The sequence below is a fragment of the Phaseolus vulgaris genome, chromosome 6 (genome assembly GCF_051622355.1).
Source record: "Phaseolus vulgaris cultivar YP4 chromosome 6, ASM5162235v1, whole genome shotgun sequence".
NCBI lineage: Eukaryota > Viridiplantae > Streptophyta > Magnoliopsida > Fabales > Fabaceae > Phaseolus > Phaseolus vulgaris.
The window spans coordinates 32808674-32829369 of NC_143503.1; the positions used below are offsets into that span (position 1 = coordinate 32808674).

Genomic DNA, 20696 nt, shown 5'->3' on the forward strand with positions numbered 1-20696 from the left:
AATGAAAGAGTGATTAGGGTGGTGAGGAGAGTGGAGGCAATGAAGGAAGAAGAAAGCGTGGTGTTGGTGTCTGTGAAGGAAGAATGAAGTAAAAAAACATAACAAAATTGTTGCATATAATCATCGTATTCACTTCATAATGGCTACTATCATCATTCTTGGTTCCATCACCCGCATGCTCACATCACACCTCTCTTCTAAACACAAACCCTACTTCCTCCTCACTCTCACTCTCACTCTCACTCTCACACACCTATATAAATCCAAATCACCTTCCTTCCTTTCCCTCACCTTTCCCTCATCACCAACACCACAAAAACCAGTTTTCTCTTCAATGGCATTCGCATTCTCAGGTTTCGAAGGCTTCGAGAAGAGGCTCGAGCTTCACTTCTTCGGTGACCACCCCGCCATGCTTCAACTGGGTCTCCGAAAGCTCGACTTTGAATGCATACAGCAAACCCTACAAGAGGTTCAGTGCACGGTAGTTTCAGCGGTTGGAAACTCCTACTTCGACGCTTATGTGTTATCAGAATCGAGCCTCTTTGTGTACCCAACAAAGATCATAATAAAAACATGTGGGACCACGCAGCTTCTCAAATCCATGACACCCTTGATCTTCTACGCCCACACCCACCTCGGCCTCACGCTCTCCTCCTGCCGCTACACGCGCGGAAACTTCATCTTCCCTCTCTCGCAACCCTTCCCTCACACGAGCTTCAACGACGAAGTCGCCTACATAGAAACCACGCTCCCTCCCAACTTATGCTTCCGAAAAGCCTCCACCATGCCCTCCAAGTCATCCTCCCACGCCTGGCACGTCTTCACCGCCACCGCTGACTCCCACGCGCTCTACCACCACAACTACACATTGGAAATCTGCATGACCGACCTCGACCCCCTACACGCCGGCAAGTTTTTCCGCCGCCCCGGCGACGGAAAAAGCGGAGACTCGGCCGGGAGGGAAATGACGGAGCTCACGGGGATCGACGGGATTAACCCGCACGCGCTGGTGTGCGACTTCGCCTTCGACCCGTGCGGGTACTCGATGAACGGCATGGATGGAGAGTGGTACTCGACCATTCACGTGACGCCGGAGGAGGGTTACAGCTACGCGAGTTTCGAGTGCGTGGGGTCCAGGTCGAGTGACGTGGACGTAGTCCACGTGTTGAGGAAGGTGGTGCAGATTTTCCGACCGGGGGCGATGTCGGTGTCGACGACGTCGTTGGGGAACGAGGTGTGGAGAAAGGTGGCGGGTGCGGTGGAGCCCATGGGGATGAAATTGAGGAGTTGCGCCATGGACCAGTTCCCGGATTCTGGGAGTGTCGTGTTTCAAACGTTTTCGCCGCTTCGTCGGAAAAGTACACATTAGAGATAGTAGTATGCGGTAGGGTGTAGGCGAAGATTTTAGTGATGATGAGGTGGCAGGAAGTGATTGGTATTGGTTGGTTTATTAAGGTGGTGAATATATTGTTTTAGTGGGGGAAGAAAGAAAGAAGTAAGTGAAGTAGTAACAGAGGATGATGATAATGCACCCCACTTTGGGTTGTCACGCCTGAGATTTTTTAGCATGTTTTAGTGCCTCTAAAAGTGCTCTTCTTTTTTTGAGGTTATATATTCAACTTCCTTTCCTTACTCTTTCTCTGTTTTATCATCACCATTTCTCTCTACACACCGTGCTCTCCTACACCCACTCCTCATCATTTTGTTCATACGTTAATTTAAACAACTCAATCACGCACTTCATATTTCTCATTCCCTTTACCATCTTTTTCTCACACTCTTTTAAAACATGTACATGCATCAAACTTTAGCACGTGGAATTCGAATCTCACATTTTCTTCTGCATGGCCTTTTCTCTCCACACATTATGTAAATCCATAAACAAAACAAAAAGGCTTATAGATCAAACAAATCAACCTAAAATTAAAAGGGATTATGTGTAACAGTGGTACCAAACAACACCACTCATAGAGAGCTTGATGGAATAAAAGAAAAACCCTGTAATTGTATTATTTATTTGGATTGGTTTTTTTACAAGAAAACAAAGAATACTACGAGTATATATAGTAGTGATTGCATAGCAACAACAAAAACAAGAATAGGAAGAGGAAGAGGAAGGTTCTCCCCAATCCTTTTTTTTTTTCTAGCCTTCTCTCTCCAACCAACTTCACCTTTATATCATGGGTGTTTCTTTTTGCACCCCTATACTTTTGGAAATACCGAAAGTACCCTTGAAGTTTTATTTGAAAGGACATCTTCCATAACTTCCATGGCAGGGGTTGTTTTGCAGGAGTTATGGTTGTCGTTGGTGCAAGGAACGTTGAGGTCAGTGGAGCTACAGTGGAGGTGGTGGTCCATTTTTGAAAGCTTCGTTGGTGGTTGGAGGTAAGAAATAAGTTGTCTTGAAGTGTTTTGGGTGATTATGGTGGGGTGTGGAGGTTTCTGAAAATAGGGTTGTGAGAATTACTTTCAAAATAGGTAATTTGTAAGGTTGAAAATTAATTCTGGAAGGGAGGTGTTTCGTAAGCCAAAGTTCTCTTGGATAGGAAATGTCGAAGACAAACAAAATCATTATAAAATATTTTAAACTCTAAATTCTAAACTTTAAATCCTTAAATTTAAATCCTAAACCTTAAATCCTAACCAATGAATCGTAGTATTTGTAAGTAATCTTGCCAATTTATAAGCAACCTTGCCAATCCTTTCAATAATTCGGAATGAATCAAAGTACCTTAAACTTCATTTTTGGTTCTTCCTTAAAGCAACTTAGTGGTATCTATATATGGTTGCAACTTCACCAACACTTTATATCCACTATTAAACTCCAGATTCATCAATTTTTGATTGCATATTTCTTCATTATTTGTTGAGCTCAGTGAAGATTGTGCTTAAGTTTAGAGAGAACAATGTTTATCTACAATAAATGCTCTTGAATTAAAGTCAAAACACTGACATATTTGACTGGTAGATGAGGATCTCTTCCATATATGACCTTAAAACGAGTCATGCTAGCTATTGTTGTGGTGATATAAATTGTTATACCATAATTCAACCCATGGTAAGAATTTGAGTCACAAGGTTTTGAAAAGTGAAACACCTTAAATACATTTTCAAATTATTTAGAGTCTTATATTGTGCATCTGATTGGGGATTTTCATGCTAAGAATGATATTACTTAACCTAAATAAATGTGGCTAGAACTGACTAATAAAAATCTTATCCCTTATTTTATAGTGTAAATATTTTTTTTCATATGAATTTTCAAAAGTGTATGGAAACTCTTGATTTTGATAACTTTAGTAATTACCTGTATAGCACTGACACCAACACGGATATGACACGGATACAAAGATACGTATAATTTCTAAAATGTAGGACAGAGAGACACAGATTTATATATTATATAATTATGAATTATATAAATTAACAATAAAGATTTATGTGCACAAGTATGTTTCAGATTATTTTTTGAAGCAAAAAGATGTTTTTCATGACTGGTTCAAAATGATTTGTTTCTTATTTTTATAATTATAATAAAAAATTTATACAATAAATTTGAGTTTTTAGAAAGTTAATGTATTTTCCCTTTTTAAGATTATGTTAGAACCGTACTAGAATTGTCAGAAATCCAACAAATACTTTTTAAATTGGACACTTCACGGATACGTGTCCTACAAGTGTCATACGAGTGTCGGTGTCCGATATGAGTATCCGACACCGACACGTCATTTAAGAGAAGTGTTGTAATTACATAACAAGAATGAAAGTTCTTTTCTAATCATTTTCTTCTCCCTTACTCTCTTCAACCAATTTGACCTTAATTATAGCATTTTCCTCACCAAACACAGTGCATTAATCATATATTGGTTGTTTTAGACAGTGAACCTTTTCTTATTTTTTTCATCTTTTGTAAAAGTTAAGTTGGTTATTTAAGGTCGTGAACTTATTTTTTTCATCCTTTGTATATGTAAGGGTCAGATAACTATTATTAGTTGTCCCCATATTCCTCTCATTTGTCTTTTTTTATTAGTTGTCCTTATATTCCTCTCATTTGTCTTTTTTTATTAGTTGTCCCTATATTTCTCTCATTTGTCTTTTCTGTAATTGGCTTCAATAACAGGAAGTGTTTGTAATTTTTATATTTAAATTTCTATATTATTTTTTTTATTTTTGGAGGAAGCTGTGAATATTGTTTTATTTAAGAAAGCGTTGTAATGAGTAACATTAACATTAACGAACAGAAGGATCCAGAGAGGAACAGTGACAGAAAGGAAGCAGAGAAGAGAAAAACATTAACATTACACTCATTTTATCATCAATTATAATTTTCTTTTCTCTTTAATAACCCTTCTCATCGCACAAATGTATTTTTATTGTCATATTTTTAACGATACACACACCAAAATATGTTTTCCTTGATATTCAAAATTATCTACTGTAACACAAACATATTTCTATTGTATATTATTCATTGCGAAAATGTGATATTAGGTTGGAATAGATAAAAAAAAAACATTTTTGTTGTGCATGATGCATAACAAAAAAATTGTTATCCAGGAAGGAAAGTGCTCTTCCTAACAAAATAAAAACACATCTTGTTGTATAATAAAAAGGCTATTTTTGAGAAGAAAAAATAACAAATAAAATGGGAGTGATAAAAGATATAGTGAAACCAAGAAAGTCCTCATGAAACCCACTTTACAAGCATTAGAGAGTTTTGTTTTATTCTTATCTAGGATTTTTTTTTTTTAAGATTAGATAAGGAAGAGGAATAAGAAAGAAACATTGAAATTTAAAATTAAACTTAATAAAAGCTATATATATTTTATAAAGTAGGATATGAGTATGGTAATTGAATATTAATATATTCCATTTAAAATGTATATCAATCAAGCTGGTTTGCCCGAGTGGTTAAGGGGGAAGACTTAAGATCTTCTGCACATAAGTGCGCGTGGGTTCGAACCCCACAGCCAGCAAATTTTTAAAAATTGAATGCACACTTTTTTTTAAAGTTGTTGGAACTTTATAATTAGGATTCTCGTATTTCCTTGATATTTTTCTTGCAAAATTGAAATTATTTTAAAAATGTGTACTTTGTATAACTTATTTAAATTAGGTTTTTAGAAAAACTAAATTTATTTCCACTAATATTTTAATTTGCAATTTTATTCGATTTTTTGTATGAGTTAATATTTTAAATAAATACTTTTAATCAATTTAAAATAAAATAATATCTCATCTCTATCTTTATTTAGGTGTGAAATCTAAAATGAGCATAAAACTTTAGAATATATATTGAGAATTGATTATTTGATTTGGTAGGTAGTTTACTCAAAGAATCCAAGGAATATGAACTTTCCAAATGAAAAAAAATGTTGGTTGATATTTGTTTGATGATGATATTAAATTAAGGGATTGATGATTATTTTGAGTTTATTGTACACATTTAAATTTGTCAAGAGTATCAATTTGATGGAGATTATATATTTGATGATTTTGCTATTGGAGTTATGATTGTTTATTACTTAAATAATTTAGAAATGATTGATTTATAAACATGGAATGGTTTTGACAAGCTCGCTAAACATAATTAATTTGATTATAAAACTTCTATTCTATATTGTTCCACTCTACCTATTTTCTCATGGATTTTTAGTATTTTTCATGGACTCAATTATATATATAGTTTAAGTATTTAGCATTTCAGGTGCAATGGGTTTCAACCTACCTCCCATCAACATCAAAATGGAATACGCCTCAAAGGGCAATTTTTACATGATTTATTTTATCATTATAATTATTGAAAATGATTTTTATAATTGTAATATTAAAAAAATATGAGAAGGAAAGAAAGTCTACTTTGAATATTTTTGTTTTGGTATATCAGTTTACTTTGAAACTTGAAAGTGATGTCTCAATAATTTGAGATTGAATGCCAAAATATGAGCCAATAAAAGACTCAGCACCTACCATTCCTGAATTCATTACGACTTTGATTAAATGCTTCGTTTTTGTTTTCAGTGTTTTGTTTCTAAAAATAATAGATTATAGAGTTAAATGGTCATTCATTGGCTATTTCTAGAACCTTTGCTAAATGTTTTAATGTCCGTTAAACCCTAAACCCTAAATCCCAAAACTGTGAATAAATTTAAAATGTTTTCAAATTGACCAGTTAATACCTATTAAAAGCAACACCGTTACGTGAGCCTAAAAAGGAAAAATAATAAATGTCCGTTAAAAGTAAAACAATCAGGTTTCATTAAACATTTTAAATTCCCAAAACCGTATTAAAAGTCTGGTAATAAAGAGTGGTATTTTGAAATTAAAAAAAACTTAGTCAATAATTGACAGAAATCAAGAAAGTGATAAATTTAGTAAGAAATTGCAGTGATATTATTGATTTATGGTATTTATTATTTATTGAGTAATGATAAAAATATATGAGGAGAGATAATAATTGAAAAAGAGAGAGAGAGAGAGAAGTGTTTGGAAGAAGGGGTAGAGACATGCACTCATAGAATAGAATAGAATCTGAAATGGTGTCGCTGTGAGTGTGTCTGCGTGTGCGTGTGTCACTGTCATTCTCTCGGGAGAAGAAACCAGAAACCCATTCCCTTTGGAGTGTTGCTTCCTTCAACCATTTTCCTTCGATGCTATGCTCCTTCTCTGCTCCCAAACGAAAAGTACAATTCTTCCTTTCCCTTTCGCTAGCCCCACTCCACACGTTCTTAATGCCAACCCACCCATTTTCCTTTGATCAAACCCCAAAATGTCTCTTCCTTTTGGTGGGGTAACCCTTCCTCTCCCTCTAGGGTTCTCCTTTTCTCAACCCCCACCCCCTTTTTAGTTTCTCTGCCCTCCTTCAAATCATTCCCGTTTTTTGTTCACTTCTCCATAATTCTCCACTCACCCTTTTCTTTTTGTCATCCTCAAAATCCCAATTTTCCCCCTACTTGTCTTTAGGGTTTGTTTTTGTTTCTTCATGTTTCTCCAAGTTTCAAGCTTGGAGCCACATTCGCCTTTGCTTTCTGTTTTTTAGTCTCCTGCTCTTGTTTTTAGCTTCTCTATTCAACATGGGTTGTGTCCATGGCAAGTGCTGTACCCGTTACCCTTCCCCATCAGTGGGTGGCTCCAGAGACTTCAGAGAACTTGGCCCTTACAGTGCCCAGAGGAAACACATTCTCACTCAGAGTTCACTGCAATTTGTTCCTGTTCCTTCCCATAACTTCACTTTAGAATACTCTGTGCTCACTCAGAGGGGGTACTACCCTGATTCACCCGATAAAGAAAACCAGGATAGTTTCTGCTTTAGGACACAGTTCCAAGGTAACCCGAGTGTCCATTTCTTTGGTGTTTATGATGGGCATGGCGAATTTGGTACCCAGTGTTCAAACTTTGTGAAGGATAGGTTGGTGGAAAATTTGTCAAGTGACACTGCATTGTTGGAGGACCCTGTTAAGGCTTACACTTCTGCATTCTTGACCACAAATGAGGACTTGCATAAGAATGAGATTGATGATTCTTTGAGTGGCACCACTGCAATTACGGTGCTGGTTATTGGGAACACCCTTTATGTTGCTAATGTTGGTGATTCGAGAGCAGTGCTGGCTGTTAAGGATGGGAACCGGATTGTTGCTGAGGACTTGTCCACTGATCAGACACCTTTTAGGAGAGATGAGTATGAGAGAGTGAAGCTTTCTGGGGCAAGGGTTTTGAGTGTTGATCAGGTGGAAGGGCATAAGGATCCGGATATTCAGACTTGGGGTGATGAAGAGAGTCAGGGTGATGACCCTCCTAGGTTGTGGGTTCAGAATGGAATGGTTCCTGGAGCTGCATTTACAAGGAGTGTAGGGGATATGTTGGCTGAGACAATTGGTGTAATTGCTGTTCCTGAAGTGTCAACGGTCCAGCTTACACCTAACCATCTTTTCTTTGTTGTTGCAAGTGATGGTGTATTTGAGTTCCTATCCAGCCAAACTGTTGTTGATATGGTATGGCCTGCAACGTCTTGCTGATTTATAAACTTTAGTAATTATTTTGATAATATCTTCATTGGTTGAATTTTACTTACTGTATTTATTGTAAGACCTATTTTATGTTCCTTAAGAAGTTGTATGTTTTCTGACGAGGCTTGCAGCGTGCAAGTTGCAATTATATTTTTTTTTTCTTCATGTAATTATATTTTTTGCTGTACAAGGTTGCTAAAGATTTTCTGTTATGGCGTATTTTTATCTTTTTTATGTTTATTTTTTTATTGGTTGCGTTGCGAGGAATAATGTTTTTAACTCATCATATTCTGTCTTACAACTCAAATTGATGTTTGCTAAATCATCTAACTACTAGTCGTTTCACTCTTATTCTGTTTGTCATGCTTCGATTGTTAGATCTTATGACAACAGTGTGTATTAATGGTATTTAATATGTAGTTATTCTTACGAGAGAAGGGGTATATTAGTTACTGTAATCTCACAACTTTAGTGTTGTATTCTTTTTTTAGATGAATTTCAGTTTTGAGGTTTCTTTTTAAGGCCTGCAGCTTTTCATGTGTATTAACTGACAGAATTATGTAACCTTGATCTGTAAATGGTTCACAGGACTGAATATTAATTGTTAATAATTCATTCTCAACCTGTGTGGGTTGTTTAGTGAGAAAAAAAAAATTATTCCACAGCTTGCTTCTGGTCATCTTTGATTATTTGCGTTATTATTAGCATACACAAATATCCAATGTTTTTTGTCCTATTTAATACATTTTCACAAATTATTGTGAACTGAGTTGTGTACAAATTACCTCCCACTAGTTAGCACGTCTGATAAGTAGAACTACTATTCAAAGTCTTATCCTGATTAATTGTATGATTTCTTTTATCGTGCAGGCAGCAAGTTATTCAGATCCCCGTGATGCATGTGCTGCCATTGCCGGAGAGTCATATAAACTATGGTTAGAACATGAGGGTCGAACCGATGATATAACAATTATTATTGTTCAGATCAAAGGCCTATCTAATGTATGATAACTCGAGTAATTCTTTCGCCTTATCTTATTTATGTTTTCTTCATTTAGTATTTGGAATAGATGTTAGACTTACAATGTCCCTAAATATTCTCTACCCCCCACTGCCCGATGCCCCAAAATGTTTAGCGGTGGTAAGAAGTGACCTTTTCTTGGAGCCCCTAGAGAAGTTTCTGAGGCTATTCCTATTCTGGATTGAAGTTTTAAGTGTGTAATACTATATTTAGACCTCGTTTTAGGTTTTTAAATGGCCAATGATTAAGTTTAGTCAGCTTTCAGGTTTGGTTACTCATGATTACCGAATGGGGATCTATAGTTTGCCAACTTCGAGAAAATTATACTTCTATTAACAAATTACACAGTAATACTTTACCCTTTTGTCTCAAATGCTTTTCCTTAGTGAGTGTTATCTTGTATAGAAAAGCTAAACTCCCTTTGTGATTAAAATCATTGAATCTATCGCATCTTATCTAATCTTTTGATTTTTTTTTGTAGTCAGGTACATCTGGACTTGGATCAGGTGAGGTCAATGTCAGTACTGTAACAAGGACCAAGAGCAAGAGGGTAAAGGGAGCGTCTGAATTATCTGCCACTACTGGGTTAGATGTTTATCGTTCAGTCAGGAATGGCTTCTCTGATTTACAGTCCTGTCCACAGCATGTGGTCTCCACTAGAAGCCCAGCCATAGTGGTCCCTTCTCCAGCATGTCAAACATCTATTGAATTGGTACAGTTACACTAGCATTGTTTCATAATGATCAGTGAGGTGTAGCAACACACTCCTTGTTGGTTAAATTTTTTTGAAAACTAGAAAATTATGAATTAGGTTCATTAAGTAGGGGGTAGTAAGACCTACACAAATTTTATGATTTTCGATAAATTTCAACTTGAGAATGTGTTAAAAAGAATTTTGTAAAGAGTAAGTTGGTAGCATTTCTCTTAATTATTTGATTAGGATTTTTGTTATAGTTTTATTTCATTTCATTCCCCCTTTTCTATTTACAGTGACTGGAGAGAGGCTTTGTGGAAGCTTCAGTATGTATGCTTATACTTTCTCCTTGGTGGTACATTTCGCTGTCTACTCTTCTTCAATCTTCTGCATTACAGCCATAAACTTTGCTTGCTTGCCAGTATTATTCATTAAGCCAAATTGCTGACCCAATTTTGTCAGGCTGCTGATGGTTGCTGGTTTGAGGTGCATTATCTTGGCAGCTGAAGGATCCCTTTTCAGAATGTAGAAAGCACAAATGATTGATGGTCATTTTTTTCTGTTCTCAATCTTTTACTAATTCATGTTGTTTGTCATAACCATACAGAAGCACTTCAGAAGTAACACTAGAACTTGTCCTGCTGAGTAGCTAGCTCTACAACTCCACTCCCCAAATTTAAACTTTGGAATGAGGTCTATAAATAACTTAGGAGAAAGGAGTTTGGCTGGTGACTAATTGACTACTACTATTTGCATTACTCTGTAGTCAATGGTCAACTTGGAAGGCAACCCATGTGCTATTTAAAATGTAAATCCATTATCCTCGTTCTCATGCTGGATCCACTGTATCTTTTAGAAGCATCTGAATTCTTTTTATTGCTTTTCAAGATTAGTTTCATGTCTTTTCTGCAAATTACTGACTGGCTCGATGAATGGTTGGAACTACAAGTAATTAACTCATTTAAGCACCTCAATTCTTGTAAATTCTTGCAAATTACTTATTCATTGTGTTGCGATTCCGTAAACTGAATGTAAGAAAATGGTTAGGAATATGTTTTTTAACACCTTTTTTCTGCAATTTATGCTGCATGTCCCTTAATAGTAGTTTTTTTTTCTTCACTAGTGAAAGAAATTCTGAAGTTCAATTAATGTGAGAGGATGTATAAGAAAGAATGGCTATCACTTTTCATAAAATTAATAACTAATGCAATTAATTGCTAGGCGTATTTTCATGTTTCAAATAATGAAATAAGTTAAAATGTCTAAAGAAGATGACTGAATATGTCAGAAAAGTGGTAGCATCTTTGCTACACGATATCCATTATTTCCATTGTCTTTTTATGAATTATTCTCTTCCAAGAAATATCAATTATTTGATATTTACACGTATTTTTAAATAATTAAAGAACTGTATTAGAGTGTTGCTACCACTTAATAACTACAAATAATTGCAAAGCACATTCTCATTTAGCAAATAATGAGACAGCTTCAAAAGGTCAATAACAAATTAATGACTTTATTAGAAAAGTGGAAGCATCTTTTCAGCACAACAACAATTTTACAAAGTCTCAAATGGTACTTATTGTTGAGCCCCATGAACTATTTTAACTTTCAAAACGGGGTTCAGCTTAATCCAATTCTTTTATTTGTTTATTTATTTTCTGAATTGAGGGTGGGTTGAGTTTGATTAACTCACGAGGTTAATTTTCTTTAGTTTTTAATTTGTATTTATATAATTTATCAAGACTTTTATTGGTGATTGTGGAATTATCGATTTTAATATTTTATTTATTTTGGCACCTAAAGTCATTAATTGGGGAGAAGGTACATAACCCTGTTTAATGTTTACCTCCTTTATTGGGAAATTCTTATATTTAAAAAATGGTTTAAAAATGATTAAATGCAATATGAGAGTGATGATGAGTCTCTCTGGCATGGATGGACCATACTGCAACATTGATGAGCAATATCCTTAAACAGAGTACCATGTTATTTGGTGTATACCATTATGGAAGGACCTCAAAGACGCACACACGTGCTTTTTATTTAATATGAACATTTAGCAACCCTTCTTTTATACTTCCTCTCTCCAAAATACCCCTATATTCATTTCGAAACAATTCTACTTTTATTTTAAATTTATAAAATATACTCTTTTTTTCAATTTTTTATTTATCTTGAATATTTATGGAGAGAATGTTTGTATTTATTGAAAATAACTATTTTAGTAAACTTGTCTTGATAATCTATATAAAAGAAACTTTAAACTAATGGAGAAACTTATCAATTATCAATGAAATTAGCATCTGAAATTTTGTAAAAATGACAAAATGATTGACCAAATTAACAAATGGCCCTTAAAACTAGTTTATCTATTATTTGTAGCTGATATCATCTAAAATTGTTAAAGAAGTTGAATTTGTGGACTAAGTGTTTAAATGAAAGTCAAATATATACACACATGTAATTGTCACGCCACGTAAATAAAAATGATTAAATATTAGGGAAAATATCATAAACATTATCTTTAAGATCATGTTATGCGAAATATGCATAATAAGAATTTAGTTCAATTAATAAATTTAAAATGGAATTCAAGATTAGTTATACAATTTTTTAAAAAAAGAATCGCAAACGTAAAATACTTTTAGGAAGAAATATTTTTATACTCTCGTATGATGAATACTAATGATTGTCATGGTCAGCATCACAATCCATAAATTTTGATTTGGTAAAAGGAAATGGAAAAATAAGGAGAATTTACTTATTGTACAAAATTTCCTATAAATGAAGATTTAGTTTAGTGTAGGATAGATACAAAAAATGGTTAACAGTGTTGTGGGCATTAGTAGTATACAAAAAGCTTCTTATCTATGCTATCCTGAAGCAAGTTACACTGTTCCAATAGCTTGCTTAATTTGTCAGTTTCTCTATTTGGTTTGGCATTAAAAAATGTTGTAGCTGAATCCATGGTAGGTGATTTATCGAGCGGAAGATTGGTTTCAGCATCCCTCTGGTTAACAGTGGCATGGAATACATCATTTGAAGCCCTCCTTGGAAGATGTTGAAGTGGTTGATGCATAACGGGAAGAGGAGAGCTGCAGCTAACACTGATTATTTCATCTAAAGACGTGTCCGGATAATAAGATAGCCATGTTTCAGGGCTCACATTTGGAAGAGCAACATGATGATGTTCTGAGATGTAAGCCGTGGAGATTTCCCTGCTAGATAAACCCATTAGACGCCAGTTAAAAATTCTACGAAAAATCATACCCCAATGAGGAACTATATGGTAATTTGAGCCACGTAGCTCAAGCCTCACGCAGCTTTGCATTGTGACACGAGCCTCTTTTGTTGCCAAAGAAATTCCCATAGTCTTACTAGTATGAGTCAAGTACTGGATCAAGCAATTCTCAAGCTGTTTTCTCTGATTCTCAATCTCCTGTCTAACTTTAGAACCTCTGGCTAACCAGAATAAATCACCAGGAAAAGTAGGGAGCTTACAGTTTTGCAAAGCACGAATAATTGGTTCAGTATTCTCGTTTGAGCTCCATCCCAAAGTTGGCAAGCACATTTTCACTACTCTATCTTCATCACGAAACTTGTCAAGTAAACCAATTTCTGGACATGGCCAACCAGTGGGATTTGAACTGGCAGTAGCAGTAATTTCCTTTATTGAGCGATCTAAGGCTTCGTTGAACAATGAGATGCAGTTATTAGGCCCCAAGTTGCAGTTCATGACAATGCCCTGCACCCCTGGGAAGGACTTGAGATGGTCGTGAACAAGTTCTCGTATTTTCACACAGCCAACGTTGGGTTGCAATGGTGATTCACATGCCAGCCATTCCAGCCCTTCCCTTAATCGTGTATCACTGAAAAATCCACTTGAGTGTTCGATCCACTGGTTTTCGTTGAGGAAAACAAGCAGAAAGCTACTGATCTTCAAGTTATCAATGTTTTGAAGGCCCAGCTCATTAATTATAGCAGAAGAAAACCTTTCCTCGTATGACCCGCACAAGATCAAAAGAGGCAAGCAGGCCCCAGATGGAATTGACATCAGAAGATTATGAAGATGAGACCTCTGAAGTTCCCATGAGATGCTGTCAGACACAAGAAACATAACAGCACCTGCGCCGGATACTGCCTCATCTAGATTACCAAATGCTGTATCCCTAACTACAGAGAGGTAGCAGGAAGGATTGATGCCAGATTGACTATAAATCCATTTCCTCCATATTACCAAGCCAGGAGATGAAAAGACCACATCTTCATCACTAGAAGGCATGAACTTTGAGGCCAACCAAGTGCCTGCTGCCCCCATTTCATATCCCGTGTTCATTTGAGAGCATAGAATAATTTTCCAGCACAAGCATTTAGAATCTGGATTTCTTCTGCCTAGTGTACTGGCAACTATATCAGAAACATTAAGTCTTGACCATGATTTCTCCTGTTTTTCATATCTCTCCTTCATAGCTACATCAATGTCAAACTTATTGAAGTTGCCAGGTCGCTACATCAAAAAAGGGAACCACCAAAGTCAAAGATAAGTAAACCAAGTCAAAGATACATGTTCAAAAAAAAATCACAAAAATCCTGTCATACTTACATATAAATAATGTTGAATTGGGGGGCCCAATGGCATAGAGTCTAGTGCAGCATTTGATGCTAACTGCCTTTCTTCACGTAACATTCTTAGTTTTGATGCTCGCCTCCTCCATAACCTGACAGGAAGTCATCAGCAAAACAACGTAAAAATAGTAATAAATAGTACATACATGCAAACATTTCATGTGTAAGTAAAAATATAAAATTCTGAAATGAAAGAAGCCATAAAAACCTTAAGAACAACTTCAGCTTGGCCTCAGCAATTTCTTCATCTTGACAATTTTCTCTAGCTTCATTAATTTCATCTTCATGCTCTTGGTGAATAATCAGAGAGTCATCCTTGAATACACCCTGGGACACAGGAGGTGGCACTGAAAAACTATAACCTAATGAACTTTCAGGTGGAGCTGTTTTTGGTATATTCTCCAATGGCCTTTGTTCAACACTAAACTGAAAGTTTCTCTTTGGAGAGCCTCTAGCAATCAAATCTGAATTGATACCCTTGAAGACATCAAATCTAGTAAACTGTTGTTCAGGTATAATATTAGGAAAAGGAGAGCTCAGCAGTGATGGAAGAGGACAAGAAATATCTTGATCTTTTCGACTGTCTTGAACATCCTTAAATGTCTTTCCTGACATACTATCCTCAGGTGAGTAAATAGCCACCACGTCTGGAATTTCCTCATCAGGCTTCTGGACAGAACTATCATTTTCAACAGGTGAATCTACTTGTGGTTCATGCTTCCTCATTTCAATCTCTTTCACAGTCTCAACATTTGGTGATTCTGCTTGAATTGAGAGTGAAATATCTTCAATTATCCTTCGAGACCTTTTCTTATGCACAAGTTTTGAACACTTGGTGGGATAGTCAACATCAACATTGAGAAATGGACCTTCCTTCACCATATAAGGTTCTTCAAATATTTTTAGCAAGAACCCATGATACTCCAAGAGACCCTCTATGCCTTCATCCTAATTAATACAACAAAGGTGAATCTATGAGAAAGTTGGAAATTCAGGTATGCCATTTCCTGTCGTGCACCCTCAGCACCCACACTCCCCAATGAAACAAGAAAAATGGAAAAATGAGACGCACATATCCAAATCTATCCAATAAATATACCTCCATAGCAAGCCAGTTAGCAACTTGAGAAACAGGGATTCCTTGGTTATTCTGTATACCAGAATGCAGAGAAGCAAGTGCCTGGGTACGCAACTGGTAAAAGTAACACAAGACATAATAAGGGTTAGGATTTCTGATCAGAAGTTGGTTAGTCACATAACCAAAATCATTAATAAAGTGAATTCCACTAATGTATTGCAGACAGAAAGGGATTACATAAAATAAAATGAAATTAATTTTACCTAGTTATCATTTCAATATGCTTTATGGGACAGATGTTCTATTATCTAGACAAAAATGGGCAAGATATGGTAGAGTAATTTTGTCCCCAATCAACTTCAACAATTTCCTAAATTACCTGCAATGATTGAATAAATGCATGCCCAGTCTATAAATGGCAGCCCTAAGCTTTACAAGGACAAGTCCAGTCATATGGTCTTTATTGAGCACAAAATAGAAGACAGGAATATCACATACCTTTGCAAAGTGAGCATGCATTAGACATGCTTGAAGGTAAGTTGCTTTTCTTGCAAGCCGAAAGAAGGCAATAAAATTACTGGTTCGACACGCTCTGCAAAATAAATGAAGGAATGGTCAGATCAAAAACATAATTATATGTATATATATAAACTTCAATGGGAATTACAACCTTGCTACACTGCGAGCAAATAGAACTTCTGGAGTCTGCCTTATCTCTGGAGTCATTTTAGCAATTTCAAGGGAGAGTTCTGCAGGTTCAACCTAGCATGACTAGATTAGTTCCTTGTTTTTTTTTCATAGCAAATGAAATCATATAAACAAAGCACTACAAAGGCTACTTACTTTATAACCAGGATGCTTATCCAATTTAAGAAGAGCATAATAGCCTCGAAACTCTTTTTCGGTCAGAATATTCATTCCTTTCTTTCTATGATCATCATACAGCTGGAACAGTTCAACTGAAGTTTTGTTCATCTGCTCAATATTGAGATGAGCATCAAAGCCCTCTGAAAATCCTTCTCCTTTAGTGTAATCACACAATTCATGCATTGCAATGATATGTAATTTTATCTGGAACCGCATAAATCCACAGCTTCATTAGCCTTCATAATCATCAGATACTGCTTTGCAACAAGCATATGCATGTTCTAGATAAATCTAACTGGTATTTCAAAAAAGATATTCTACCAGTACACAACTATGAAATTGATAAACAACAAATTTATATATTTGGTATTATCTGGATCACATAATTTAGTGAACCATGAGGAGAGAAACTTGACATTATCACTTAAATAAGAGTAATAATGTGGCTTTTAAATGTATTATTGCAAGAAAAGCATGAATATTTGTTTTACCATGTGATCTTGATTATACTATCACTATACTAAAAAGGATTAGCCTAACAAAATGAAAATCAAGTCATCTGACAGAGAGTCGATGACTAATAACTCGTGGCACTAATGTTACAACACCGGACATGACTAAACCAAAAGGAAACTTTCTGGGAAAAAATACTAATAGAGGCTCAAGAATACATAAGGGTCGGTACAACAAATCAAGACTAATTCAGACAGGATAACTTTAGACTAACAAGAGGCACTTGAGTTTTAGTCCAACCCATGCAACGACTTTTAAGTGAAAGTTCATGCTGCTAAAATTTAATAGTGCACAATAAATAGGCTATGTGTTTCCATATTTTAGGTTGATGATGGGAGATATGTATTTCAATTGAGAAGTAGTATATCTGAAAATTCTTGCCCGAGGATTTTGAATCTAAGATCTTTACGGAGCACATTCATTCATAAAAGGGGTGAGTAGAACCAATGCCTAAGAACATGTATGGAAAAAGTAAACCATGATGAGATGGCCACAAGGAAGTACCATCTGTTCCAGCATAGTAATAGCCCCTTGATTGAAAATGTGCTGCATTCGCAGGTCCATTCGAATTGCTCTCATCCTATCCCACAAGAAATTATACACGCCAAGAAACCTCTCATCATAAGGCTGATCTAGCAATGTGAGTAGATAATCAATTGTATTCTGCAGGATGGGCATAGGCCGGATCAATCTGGCTTCCCTCTCAGCTGTCCTAGTATACTGTCATGAAACACAATTTAAGTAACTAATAATACTTGAAAGAGTATAGAGCAGTTTCATAGGAAAAAATAATAGTATTTAGTAATATGAGACTCACCTTCTTAACTGCAAGAAGTCTGCTAGTTACATTTCTATCCCCATCCACACGTTCATATTGGTCAAGATCCCCTTTTCTTTCACGCTCTCCCCTTTCAGACTCTGAAACACAAATCAAAATTAGGGCTAAATTTTTCAGGAAGTGTGACATGTTTCTTGAGATCAGATCAAAATATAACAATTCTCACAGGTTCACTCTTGGATTTAAAATCTGAGAAAATATACCAGGACACATATCTGGACATAAGCCAATAATTACATTGGATGTTTCCAGGACTTCAATATCAGAAACATGGCCACTGCTAATGTTGACAGCTGAATCCATTAAATGCCCCCTCACGTATTTCGGCTCCAACATAGACTGTTCATGTCTAATAGCAAAAGCCTTCTGATCGGGAATATCAGCATTATTTTGTTCAGATCTGCTTAGCTCTACTTTGAACCGGGCTAAACGCTTGGCCTTAGCTAAAACTTCACTGCACATTACAAGAAAAAAAGATGCTTTAAAAATAAATAATGTATGATAAAGTAAATGCATAATGGACAAAAAGTAGAGCCAAGCTAATATCATACCGTTCAGAGTTGTCTTCAGGGGAAATTGAGTTTCCTTCAAGGGTTTCATTGGCTGCAAATGATGAAGCAGGTGATCTTGTTCTTTTAGAAGCAGTGGAGCTCATGGGCTTGCTTATAGTGGCTTCAGGAACATTAAACGGAAAAGATTTCTGGTGAATTTGAGAATGAGGGACAGTCCGTGAAACATTTGATGTGCTTCCTAGTCCAGGAGGAGACAAAGAAGGCCTGAAAGAAGAACCATTAAACAGACTCAAATAATTAGAGATGTTACTTTTCACATTTTTCTGGGAAGTCCTGGATTTAGGATGATTCTACACATGCACTATGAGCATAAAGAGTCTAAATTTACATCCGAATGATTGTCATGCTGAAAACTCAACATAAGGAAACACCAAAAAGGACAAAACAATCCATTCCATTTACTCATTCCAGTTATATAGAACCTTGAATTCAACAAACTGAGACTTATATTATATGGTACTTTCATGGAAAAAAGGTTCTTCATAATAATGTTCAAAACAACAGGAGATAATTATTTAAACATCATCACAAGACTGGATTGTCATGACATATTTATACATACAATATTCCCACCCAAATGCCTGATACATAATAAATTTATAGAATCGTGATAGTATTACACTTTACAGGTGATATTGTCTTACTTGTTCATTGTGACAGGTTGACCATAATTCCCCAAAGCTTCAATGTCTGCATAAGATATAGGAGGAGATCTTCTCTCCAGATTTGGAAATTTTGAAGTTCTGGCTGTAACACCAGTTGTGGAATCACGAGAAGCAATAAATGTAGTGACTGGGGAAGGCCTTTGAGGGATATGGGTATCCGAATCTTTGTAGAGTATTTTCTGTCCATCACTCCAACTGGAAGAATCAATGGATCTGAAAGAGAATATGAACTATGAAAACGCATCACGCAATGAACATCTTAAATATAAACTATAGCCACAAAAAGAATGTCTTGTTTAAAATAAACATAAGTTCATTGAAAAAAATCGAAAACTGCTCCTAGTTTTGCCATAACATATAGAACAGGAACTTTTTTAGTGTGTGAAAAGGGAAAAAAAAAATGGGTATCACCAAAAGTATACATGGAATTGTTTGGATTTTATCCAGACCTAGTATTAAATATTACTCTGACCATATTATCCCTGACAATATTTTCAGGGTCTAATGCATTAACAGAAGTCAATACAAGGACATTAACCAGCACTTGAACAAAACCATGCATGTATTAATAATAGCCAAGACTTACTCATTAGGTAGCGCTATTTTAAACGATGTTATAAACGGCGAGGGCTATTTTAATGGTTTACACAGATTCACTTCAAGTTACACTGATATTTCACTCTGGTGATTTACTGTCCTACATTCACTATCTCAAGAAGAGTACTGTAAGTGTTTTAGTTGTACAAAAGAATTTCGATTCACAGATTCACTGACAAAGAAACTTAACCATCGCAGATTACATCTGAAGCATTTCTCCATTTCATCTATCCAGCTTAAATCCTACCTATGTTTAGCGCAAGATCCCCATCAGTAGTAGATTATTAACCCCATATACCTTAATCATGCAAGTCGTGGTATAGTGTGATGTGATCCCCAACTTTCACCTCCAAAACACTGATAACATATAACCCTTCTTACCCCCAGTTAAATAAAATAACCAGTATGCAACTCAACAAGCAGCAAAAAACGCTTGAACCCTTCCAAATTCAAGCAACAAATTACAGATGCCAGACACCTTCGCTGTTCTTAGATAAAACAATTCAAATCAAAATATAATCCTTCGCAGAAGATTCACATGTTCTGATATACAAGAAACTCTTGTAGCAGTGGAAAACACGCAAGGGAAAGGGTTAAATGCTAATTGATTCAAATTCGTCATCCCATTTCAACGTGAGTACGAAACCCACTAAAAAGATAAAGTTTTTAGGGGATCATTTCAAGATACCAATGAAATAAACTAAAGGTTGGTGAAGAATTGACGTACCTGGGCGTGGATTGTGGCGAAAAAGCGGGAACAGGTGAAGAAAAGGGAGGTGGAGGAGAAGGATCGGTGAAACCGAAAGAGGGTGGAGATTTGAGAGGTGCGGTGGGTCCTGAAGCTTTTCCGAATCCCAAATACGACGACATTCTTGTTGTTGTTGTCGTTCTATGAAACAACTCTTGTTTTGGCACAGAGCAGAAGCTTTTTCTTTTTCTTCTAATGACCCTTTCTCCTTCTTCGCTTGGATTCAGGATAAAGAAGAAACCCCACAACCAGGTATCGTTCTTCTTCCCTTCCCAGAGTGAAATTTTAAAACTTCAATGGAGTCTTGTGAAAAACCCGAAGTGGGATTCCAACACAATCCTCAAGGTGATGAAGAGAGAGCGAGTGAGAGGAAGAAATGAAGCAAAGATTCAACCAAATTAAAATTTAAACTCTACAAATCTTGATTGTTTAATTTATACGAGAAATTTATTTTGTAATCTTATTATT

The 20696-nt window shown here is 35.8% G+C and overlaps 3 protein-coding genes and 1 non-coding gene across 7 annotated transcripts; 3 read left to right on the forward strand and 1 right to left on the reverse strand.

Annotated features, from left to right (window-relative positions):
* On the forward strand, positions 1 to 1750 carry LOC137832306 (S-adenosylmethionine decarboxylase proenzyme 4). The gene has a single exon (XM_068640389.2). The coding sequence runs from the start codon at positions 140 to 142 to the stop codon at positions 1367 to 1369; it is 1230 nt and encodes a 409-aa protein (XP_068496490.1). The 5' UTR covers positions 1 to 139; the 3' UTR covers positions 1370 to 1750.
* A 3143-nt stretch (positions 1751 to 4893) lies between these two features.
* Positions 4894 to 4976, forward strand: TRNAL-UAA (transfer RNA leucine (anticodon UAA)). Its single transcript has one exon. It is a non-coding gene; the product is annotated as a tRNA-Leu (tRNA).
* Positions 4977 to 6467: 1491 nt separating this feature from the next.
* On the forward strand, positions 6468 to 10705 carry LOC137832307 (putative protein phosphatase 2C 35). Of its 4 annotated transcripts, none has more exons than XR_016521488.1 (5): positions 6468 to 7991; positions 8877 to 9008; positions 9509 to 9739; positions 10018 to 10076; positions 10184 to 10705. XR_016521488.1 is itself a non-coding variant. In XM_068640390.2 (3 exons), the coding sequence occupies exons 1-3, from the start codon at positions 7074 to 7076 to the stop codon at positions 9752 to 9754; spliced, it is 1296 nt and encodes a 431-aa protein (XP_068496491.1). In that variant the 5' UTR covers positions 6485 to 7073; the 3' UTR covers positions 9755 to 9880. The 4 variants fall into 4 exon arrangements, 1 of the variants encoding a protein (XP_068496491.1); XR_016521489.1 differs by having other exon boundaries at positions 6538 to 7991; positions 9513 to 9739; XR_016521491.1 differs by having other exon boundaries at positions 6568 to 7991; positions 8877 to 9022.
* A 1780-nt stretch (positions 10706 to 12485) lies between these two features.
* On the reverse strand, positions 12486 to 20635 carry SAC3B (SAC3/GANP/Nin1/mts3/eIF-3 p25 family). Its single transcript, XM_068640404.2, has 13 exons — positions 20208 to 20635; positions 18863 to 19096; positions 18198 to 18422; positions 17850 to 18100; positions 17626 to 17726; positions 17313 to 17528; positions 16272 to 16499; positions 16099 to 16190; positions 15927 to 16020; positions 15450 to 15542; positions 14559 to 15298; positions 14328 to 14442; positions 12486 to 14231 (listed from the first exon to the last, which is right to left on the reverse strand). The coding sequence occupies exons 1-13, from the start codon at positions 20348 to 20350 to the stop codon at positions 12567 to 12569; spliced, it is 4197 nt and encodes a 1398-aa protein (XP_068496505.1). The 5' UTR covers positions 20351 to 20635; the 3' UTR covers positions 12486 to 12566.
* Positions 20636 to 20696: the final 61 nt, after the last annotated feature.

What these genes read in the sequence shown, in the direction of transcription:
- LOC137832306 (XM_068640389.2), top strand. Translation starts at nt 140, where the DNA reads ATGGCTACTATCATCATTCTTGGTTCCATCACCCGCATGCTCACATCA.
- LOC137832307 (XM_068640390.2), top strand. Translation starts at nt 7,074, where the DNA reads ATGGGTTGTGTCCATGGCAAGTGCTGTACCCGTTACCCTTCCCCATCA. An exon ending in GCCAAACTGTTGTTGATATG is followed by an intron (nt 7,992 to 8,876) that starts GTATGGCCTGCA and finishes TTTATCGTGCAG; the next exon opens with GCAGCAAGTTATTCAGATCC. An exon ending in AGATCAAAGGCCTATCTAAT is followed by an intron (nt 9,009 to 9,508) that starts GTATGATAACTC and finishes TTTTTTTTGTAG; the next exon opens with TCAGGTACATCTGGACTTGG.
- SAC3B (XM_068640404.2), bottom strand. Translation starts at nt 20,350, where the DNA reads ATGTCGTCGTATTTGGGATTCGGAAAAGCTTCAGGACCCACCGCACCT. An exon ending in CAACCTGTCACAATGAACAA is followed by an intron (nt 18,423 to 18,862) that starts GTAAGACAATAT and finishes TTCTTCTTTCAG; the next exon opens with GCCTTCTTTGTCTCCTCCTG. An exon ending in GACTTCTTGCAGTTAAGAAG is followed by an intron (nt 17,529 to 17,625) that starts GTGAGTCTCATA and finishes GTTTCATGACAG; the next exon opens with TATACTAGGACAGCTGAGAG.